A 9,612-nucleotide genomic window follows, 5' to 3' on the forward strand; every position below is an offset into this window, starting at 1 on the left:
CCTAGGTCCTGCAAGATAGCTCCATTGGGAGGGGACTTGCAGAAGGGAGAAGTAGAGCTCCATATGTAAACACAAGTGACAGGATTACAGAACCCCCTTCCCCAGAGGAGTAACCCGAATAAATGAGCATACCCCAAAGTAATGGGCAAATCTGGTAACACTTGGTAGGTGATGGCAGTTCTAATACAAGAAGAGACTAGAATGAAGTGCTCCTATAGCAAATAATGATCTTTCCACACACCCCTCTTATGTACACTATTCATTTCAGGAATTATACAACATTAGAGTCAAAATCACTCATGAACCCCAGCTCTTTCATTATCAATCCATTCTCAATCCCATTTTAATTTAACAAATGGTCCAGTGCTTAATACACAGAACTAGAACTTTGGGGAATTTGGTTCTTGCTTATCCTTCCATAGACTTCTTCTGTAACTGCAGATAACATCACTCAACTTCTCTGTAACCTCAAATCCCCTTATGAAACAGAGGTAATACAGACCTATTTTACATGGATGTTGTGAGGCTAACCTTAGAGATCCATTAACGTGGATACTACAGAAGTGTAAAATATTCAGTTTATACATTGTTTATTTCAAACAATCATTAAAGGATACTCTTCTGGGATGTAATATAAAGTGAAAAGTGACTAAGCTAAAGTAGTAGTCCCTCCAGGCTAGAGATAATATTACAAATCATAGCTACATCCAAATGTGAATTTCAGTTTGTACCCATTGTGTGGTATATGACATGCATGAAAAGATTAATTTAAAATAAAGTATTTTTCAAAAGCTCTTACAAACCATATTTATTGTGCCCTCAAGATTTGATCAATGGGAGTTTCTCACTTGGTATTTCATTGGTTGAACATTTTGTCACTTGAGATAACCTTATGAAGGCATTAAGACCAAGGAAAAGTTTGGAGTTCTGCAGAACTCCATCAACGCATGCAGTTCAGCTAAACTCCAACTTATTTTTTAAACTCCTCTTTGAATAAATTAGGCCTACTATTTAGGAAAAAATGCAAGGGCCAGGAGTCTTGGGGTGGGGGAGAGAAACCAACCTGAATGTAAGTCTGCATTTGTGCTATTAGCAAGTCTTAGCATGCAAATATTGGTACAACCACAAACACCATCCTCTGCTTTAAAAGAGATGGCACTTAATGACTTTTGCTTTAAATACTAAATAATTCTGATAGGCTAACAAAGATTTCAAGGCTGGCACAATTTTCTGGCAGACCGAACAACATAAATCTCCAGCAAACTGAACGGAACACTACATCAACATGTTTCCAAAACAGAGTATTAAAAAGATCTAATTCAACTAGTGTCCTTGAGCTTGCACAGCAAAGTTTGCAGCCTAAACGTGAAATGAAAAGTTGCAATAAGCTATTTGTCAGGAAATGTTAATTACTGGTCAGTATTAGCACATCTGAACTGAATTAAAGTTCACATTAGATATTAAAATGTGATTTTCATATTTGAGTTGGAGGAGCCTTGAGAAGATCAAATAAATATTGAGACCGAATCGTGCTAGGTTCTCTGTAAACATGAATTGATGGTACAGCAACTCCTCACTTAACATTGTAGTTATGTTCCTGAAAAATGAAACTTTAAGTGAAACAATGTTAAAGGAATCCAATTTTTCCATAAGATTTAATGTCAATGGCAGGGTTAGGTTCCAAGGAAATTTTTGGGGGGCAGACAAAAGGCATTATATACTGTACAGTACTGTGGTGGGGAGGTGCCCCCCGGCTTACCCCTGGGGCTCAGGGCTGGGGGTGCAGGGTCTGGGAGGGAGTTAGGATGTGGGAGGGCGCTCAGGGTTGGGGTGCAGGGTCTGGGAGGGAGTTAGGGTGCAGGAGGGCGCTCAGGGCACTTACCTGGGGCAGCTCCTCTTTGGTGCAGGGGATGTGCAGGTGGCTCTGCGCAGTGTGGCCCCGCCCCCATGGCCACGATTTTGGGAGCTCCCTCCCCTCCCCCCCGGCAGGCAGGGCCATCCGGAATGCAGGGGCTTTAGGGCCCTGGCGGGGGGGGGAGGGAGCGCACTTCCCCACTCGCTCCCTCCCTCCCAGAAAGTCCTAAGCGCTGCCAAACAGCTGTTTGGCGGCGGGGAAAGCGCTGGGAGGGAGGGAGGGGGAGGAGACAGAGAAGAGGATCTTGTGCAATGATTCCTTGTAAAGTCAGCCAAACGACATTATAAGGGAGCATTGCACAACTTTAAACGAGCATGTTCCCTAATGGAGCAGCGACGTAACTTCGAAACAACGTTAAGCGGGAGGACATTAATTGAGGAGTTACTGTACTTACATAGCTTCCATCACTATGGTATTGGAGCGCCTCAGTTTAATGAATTTATCCATCCTCTACATCCGTGAGATAGAAACATATTATCCCCATTTTACAGATGAGGAACTGAGGCACAGACAGATTAAGTGACTTGCTCAAGATCACACAAGAAGGCTGAGGCAAGGCAAATAACTGAACTCCAATCTCCCAAGTCACAGGCTTGCATCCAACAAGTGGGCCAGTCTTTCTTCTGTACATAGATGCAGTCCCTATTTCAAAACCTTACAATCAATATTGCTTCTTTCAAAGTTAATCCTGTAAGACAGAAGCCTTCAGCCACCACACACTACTTTCAGAAGTTATGGATACATCATATATGCAACCTTAATTTAGAATTGCATTTATATAGGCTACAGAAGCAACACTTCTTCCACTGTCTAAACTATTTCCCCAGGGCCAAATCCTGGTCCCAACCAAGCCACTGAAAAGTGTGCCAATGAATCCTAATGGTCCTGGAGTTGGCCCCTTGTATTTACATACAAACTATAAAAATTGCAAGACTACTTTAGTGTAAGTACAAAAGCTCAGACAAATGCCTACAGAAACAAGAACTAGCAAGAGATTGTTGAGTATTCTTCAATTCCCTTGGAAACTTTCATATTACAAGTAGTTTTCTTTGCTCAAGATTTATCAGTCTTGTGGTAGAAGCCACAGGTGCTTGGATAAATAGATAAAGATGATCCAACTGCACTGTTAGTTTCAGGGATGGATTCTGTTCTCATTTTCATCAACACAAGTTTAGAGTTACACTATGACCTACAGAGTAACCAAGAGTAGCACTCAACCTCCTCCATCTGCTGAAAAAACTGATTTGAAACGGATAATCATCATAACAAATATTTCCTTATCCCCACAGGAACAGAATACTAGGGAACTGTTCTCTTTCTGCACCCAAGTTCCTGTGCATAGCGGTAACTCAAAGGTTGTACTATAGCGCATAAGGATGGGATTCACCCCTACTCGTGAGATCTGCATGGAGGGTCTTTTGCCTACCTTCACAATGTTGAGAAGTGATATCCTGTAAGTTCCCAACCAAGGTTTAAAAAAATAAAAGCCACACCGAAAGTTTAATTTTATATTTTATTCCTTATTTAGGACGTGCAAGCTGAACCCATCAGTTTAAGGAGGTGGATCTTTGATGTAAAAAAAGATACAGAGTGAGTCAACATACTGATATGTTTGACTCACTCATCACAGCTGCTACTGAAAAGCCTGTGGCAAATTTTCTGAAGAGAATGACCAAATAAATACTGTAGCTGAAACAAAAGTTTAGCACTGAGAATATAGTATCATGTTCAAGAAACCATCACTATTGGGAAGTTGCAACTTGCATAAAAATTGAAGTGTATTTAATAATTTCAGCCATAAGCAAAGCCGAAGTTTCATCCCAAGCAGCTTTCTTCAGGCTGTTGCATTTAGAGCATTACTTGAAAAGCTAGTTTTGACGAGGCTATTGCCTCCATGAACACCCTCCATAACACAAGGAAAATACATAACCACGGCGTAACAAGATAATATTGAAACATATTATATTTTCTTATGAATATCTAAGCTATATTAGTTCACTCTTTTAAAACCTCCAGGATTTAAATATTTCAGCTACTCTAGAGTTACTAGTGTATGCCTTATGCCATTGTGAAAGGCTGGAGAGTTAGCATGATAAGCGTTCAGAGCATGGGAGAGCGAGGATTCCTGAGTTCTGGTTCTGTCATTGACTCACTGTGACTTTGAGCAAGTTCCATAACACGAGTGTTTTTGGTTTTGGGGAGGGATGTTTCATGTCAGTGGTGTTGTACATCATAAGTGCCAGTGTTCTTATTTGGGGGTTTTCATTTCAAGACAAGACAAAACCCCCAAGCAATTAGTGAAATCCTAATAGGAGCAATGATGGAACAATGATCAACTGCTCACTCTTCTAGGATCCCTACCTCCCTCTTAGCAGAGCATTTTCAATAGCAAGATTCCACCACCCACACAAGATCTGCAGAACTGGAATTAATTTGCAAACTAGACACCATTAAATTAGGCTTGAATCAAGACTGGAAGTGGATGGGTCATTACACAAAGTAAAGCTGTTTTCCCATGCTAATTTTTCCCCCTACTGTTACTCACACCTTCTTGTCAACCGTTAGAAATGGGCCATCCTGATTATCACTAAAAAAGTTTTTTTTCTTCTGCTGCTAATAGCTCACCTTAATTAATTACCCTTGTTACAGTTGCTATGTCAACACCCATTTTTTCCATGTTCTCTGTGTATATATATTTTTCTACTGAGTCTTCCACTGCATGCATCCGATGAAGTGGGTTTTAGCCCACGAAAGCTTATGCTCAAATAAATGTGTTAGCCTCTAAGGTGCCACAAGTACTCCTCATTTTTTTTGCTGATACAGACTAACACGGCTACCACTCTGACACACTTCTGAAAGGTTGCCGATCCCTGTACTAGTTCATAGCCAACTTGATGTTAATGTTAGCTGTATCAAGTTTTACTATCCACTACACCACAATCTACTCAAGAGGCATGCTGCTTAAACTGGGAGAGATAGAGGGATAGAATGCTCCAATTGTTATCCCTGTTCTTTGGTGCCAGCAGATGTGAGAAGTTAATGTATGGAATAGCCACCTATGCTGTACAACTCTTATGTCCCACAGTTCAAGCACTGTTCTGAAGTAAAAGCAGAAAAGCATGAAGTTTGAAGTTAAATAAACAGTCTGATACCATATTAAGCTGTGGCTCAAAGATGCATGACAATCTTATATTCCCCCTATTCTCAAGAGAGCAAGCACTCTCTTACAAATTATCTAATGCAACAAATGCTGAAATCTGAGATTCCAAGAACCAAAACAACAATAACTCCCTGGACTAATGAAACAGATTATAGGACTGTTTATAGACTCTCAGTCTTGAGCTACATACAGTTCCTTACCATCTTTGGTGTGTCACTTTTTAAAAGACATTTTGGACTTTAAAAAAGGTGCAATGTTTAGGTATGAATTGGGGATACAGTACAGTATCTATCTGAGCAAGCTTTAGTATAGGAGATTTATAGATGCAGCATATTATTATAGGGAGAGCAAGGAGCAACCCCAGTATTTATCCTAACACCATCACAAAAAGTAGTTGAAACTTGTGTGTGAGAAGTTCCACCACCACCATGTTTGCAACAGGCCTTTGGCAGCTCTGGGGCTAGAGATAGAGTGCCATAAAATGCTTTTCAGGTTTGGCAGAGATAACATGTTGAAAAATCACTGTTCCCCTTATGTCCTTTGCATGGAAGCATATCGAAATAAATGAACACCACGCTAATGCTGGCTCCACATTGCCATCAAAGCAGCAGCAGAAGAGACTATAGTGCCAGAACAGCTGTAGTGAGCAGGGGGAGGAGGAAGTTGAGCTGGCCAGGCTCCACCAAAGATCCAGAATATGGCCCCAGCAGCCAATCTCTCTCACAGGTACTACATGGGACACAAGATTTCCCCATCTCCATGGAACAGGGCTAAGGAAACTGGCCCAGGCTTGCTCTGATCACATCCCAGACCCAGTACATAGTGCCAGGTGCCGTGCCAGCTATGTGTCCGTGGTAAAAATTTTGAGGTCCGTGTGGGAGCTCACCTTGGGCAGCTCTCCATCCCTGCTGGTGCAGGCACAGCCAGGCACCTCTGAAGGCATGCTGCCTCCATCCCCGCTCCCTGAGCGCTGACTCCGCGGCTCCAAGCCTCAGCCAATGGGAGCTGCGGGGGTGGCGCCTGGAGATGGAGGCAGCATGCCTGCAGAGATGCCTGGCCATGTGGGCCTCCCAGTCCCCTTTGCTGGTGGAGGCATGGCCAGGCAGGTCTGCACACTGCCTCCGTCCCCACCCCCAAGCACTGACTCCGCAGCTCCCAGCCCATTGGCCGGGAATCTCGGTGAATGGGAGCTGCGGGGGCAGTGCCTGTGGACAGGGCAGCGCACAGAGCCGCCTGGCGATGCCTCCACGTAGGAGCCAGACATGCTGCTGTTTCCGGTAAGTGCTGCATGGAGCCTACACCCCACCCCCCACACCTCTGCCCCAGCCCTGATCCCCCTTCTGCCCTCCAAACCCCTTGGTCCCAGCCCAGAGCACCCTCCTACACCCCAAACCCCTCATCCCCAGCCCCACCCCAGAACTCCTAAATCCACGTTTAGCTGTCTATGGATGGTATTTTCAAAACCACTCAAGTAACTTAGAAGCACACGTCCCATTGATCAGCTCCTAAATCCAGCAATGCCAATCCTAAGTGTTCAAAAATCAGAGTCAGATCCCCCAAATCAGGATTTTGAAATAACAGCTTTGGATAATTTGCATTTGCTTTCTGATTTGAGCCTTCAAGGTGCACATTGTTGAACTTTTCTCCATGATCACGAGGACTGGGCTAAAGACTAAACATGCCTAAGACTAAAACATTACTCTAAAAATCTAAAGGTTCTAATCTACTTTGTCAAATGGAAGTGGGTTTCCCAACCACCTCCGAAAAGGCAATTCTGTCTCTAGTCTGCACACATTAATCAAAACAAGCAGAGACTACTTGTTTACAAGACTCCCTTATGCAGTCTTCAACTTCTTCCTCACAACAAAATACATGTTAGAATCTGAGTTCTTTCCAGGATGTAAAGCAGTTCTTGATAGGCTAAGCAGAAAAAAAAAAAAAAGTTCATGCTATCCCTCCACAGAACAGAAAGAATGAATATGGATTAGCATTTTCTGTCTTCTCCCCTGAGAAATGCTGGTCACTCCTTTACTAGTGTTAAGTTACTAAACCGATTCCTAACACCTGTTACAAGATACCTAGTTTATAGGGATTTCCTGGGCTTTGCTCACTTTCCCTTAGGACTGGTTCTACAAACAAGTACGCTTGCAAATATATATCATGCAGGGTTGTTTGTTGTTTTAAACTGAGTCAATGTTTATAACAAATAATGGTCCTTACCTGTAACTCCCCCCCTCCCCCAGTTGAGAGCTGCTGCTTTGGTGTGAGGATATTTTCCAGTCTCATAATTACCCCTGCCCTTATCCAGTTCAGACTATAACTTTTCTCTAGAGCAGAAGACACTGAAATGTTTTGAACTGGAAAAAGAAAAAAAAAAAAAAAAAGCAGCTCCCATTTCTTCTGCTTCGTTCCCACCTGCTGGAAAATTCCACCAACTACCACCACTTCATAACAGCATCTTGCGACAACCTTGATAGCTGCACCTCCCTTCCAGCCCAACAATCCTCAGTGGCTCTGTTCTTCTCTTCCACTAGACAGGTATTTTTCACAACAGAAGGCAACAGAGGACACTGATTTTTCCAAGTTTTGCTGCTTTCCCTCCCAATTATCATAGAAGCAATGTGATCTAGTGATTAAAAGAAAGCCTGATCTAATCCTAGCTCTGCCATAGGCTCAGTATTAATTCAGGGAAGCCATCTAACCTTTCCACATGCTTCCATTTACCCATCTGTAAAAGAGGTAATTATATCTGCCTGCCTGCCTGCCTCAGAAGAGAATTGGGAAGCTTAATTTATCTTCACAACGTGCATCAAGATCCTCAAAACAGGTTGTATGAAGTATTTGTTAGTTCTAATATTTAGAAGCCCATCTCATTCATAACCAACCCCAAATGGCAGTATGCTAGCCAACTCTTGCTCAGTTTCACAATTCACCACTCCCAGTGTAACGAGTGGTTCATTTTCCCTAGTCAGTGTTGCAATCCACTGTTTCTGTATGGCTCGTGGCAAGAGTCGCTATTTTGTGCCTTCTGGCAAAATTCATGTCTTAAAAAGAGTTTGCCTTTTTACACTGTGACCCTCAATCCTGCATCTCTCACATCCAGCTGGACTCTCACAACACTGCTGCCTCTTGCCAATCCCAGGATCAAATTTAAAATAATGAGAGCCAAATTCTACTCCTGGTTACAGAAGTTACTCTCAGTGCTAGAGAAGTCTGAGCCGAGTTACTCTGATTTCACACTAGTGTACCGGCGACCAGAATCGGACTCTTTGGTGGTGTTTAAAATGTGGTGTTTAAATAAGGTGCCTGCACCTCTTCCTCAGAACAGCATTCGGCCTTTGACAAAGGCACTTCTCAGGACTGAAGGGTCTAACGGATTTTTCCAGTAGTCAGCAGCTTGCATCTGAGTCAGTAGCACATACTAGAGAAGCCCAGGGCTTACTGACGAGCACTGACTCCTTACTCTGCCCTCAGTTCACGTCTTCCCCGCTCTCACTGACCCACTAGCTTTCTTCTTCAACGACGCCTTTGGAGCGGTGGGGTCCCCCTCGAACTAACACGCTTTCCCTACAGACCCTTCCCCGCCCCGACCTGCCTGGGAAAGGCAGGGGCCCCTCAGGGCAGGCTCCGACCCACAGCCCTGCCACCCGGAACGGAACGGCACGAAGGGCAGCCCAGCCAACGGCCCCCGCGCCCCGGCTGCTCCCGGGCACGGCGCTGCTCGAGCCGGGAGAGGTGGGAGCGCGGCTGGCAGGGAGCCCCCCCCGAGCTGCTCCTCCAGGGGGCACCGCGACGGGCGGGCTGCTCGGGTTAGCCCGGGGGGCAGCCCCCCAGCGAGGGGGGAGACCCAGCGACCTGCAGCCTCCGCCGCCTGCCAGCCCGGGGCAGTGAGCCGAGGCGGCTTCCCCGGAAAGAGCCGGAGCCTTGAACCGGGGGACTGAGGGGTCCGCCCGCCCCTTCCCCCGGGAATGGGGGAGGCTCTGCCCGTGCCCGGGGAGCGGGCGGCCCGGCGCCCACCTGTCCTCGCTGGCGGTGATGAGCCCGTCCTCCTTGGGGATGAGGAGGGCGGCGCTCACCGCGTCCTGGTGCCCCTCGACCTTGCTGAGCAGGACGGGCCGGCTGCTCTGCGGCCTGGCGTGGATCTCGGCCGCCATCTCTGTGCGGAGCCTCCGCCGGGGGCGGCCCCTCTGCTGAGTGACGGGCAGAGGTGAGGGCCCCGCTCGGCGGAGGGGGGGGTAAAGAGGCGACGGGCGCCCGTAATATCAGGTGTAGCGGCGCCACAGGAAGGACAGGGCTCCGGAGGATCCCGTAATATCACGAGTAGTGACGCCTCAGGAAGGAGTGGAGCGCCCCTAGTATCAGACTAGCGGCGCAGACTGGAAGGCCTCAGTGCCAGGCAGAGGCCCCCGTATACTCTGAAGTAGAGGAGCCTCTGAAAAGTCCTGACGCCGAGGATGGGCTACGTAGTCTTCAGCGAAGCAGGGCCTCTAAAAGTCAGACTAGGGATCGTATTTCATAGAAAAGCAGGGAAATTACT

At 45.9% G+C, this 9,612-nt stretch overlaps 1 protein-coding gene across 1 annotated transcript in view; it reads right to left on the reverse strand.

Moving 5' to 3' along the window:
* Positions 1–9,370, reverse strand: part of WDFY1 (WD repeat and FYVE domain containing 1) — a 58,832-nt gene extending 49,462 nt beyond the window's left edge. Inside the window, exon 1 of the mRNA XM_026649906.2 lies at positions 9,093–9,370. Coding sequence (XP_026505691.1) covers positions 9,093–9,229 — 137 coding nt within the window. The 5' untranslated portion in view covers positions 9,230–9,370. The remainder of the gene's footprint in view (positions 1–9,092) is intronic.
* Positions 9,371–9,612: the final 242 nt, after the last annotated feature.

This window comes from Terrapene carolina, unplaced genomic scaffold, assembly GCF_002925995.2.
Source record: "Terrapene carolina triunguis isolate 2854851 unplaced genomic scaffold, T_m_triunguis-2.0 Scaffold88, whole genome shotgun sequence".
Classification (NCBI taxonomy): Eukaryota; Metazoa; Chordata; order Testudines; family Emydidae; genus Terrapene; species Terrapene triunguis.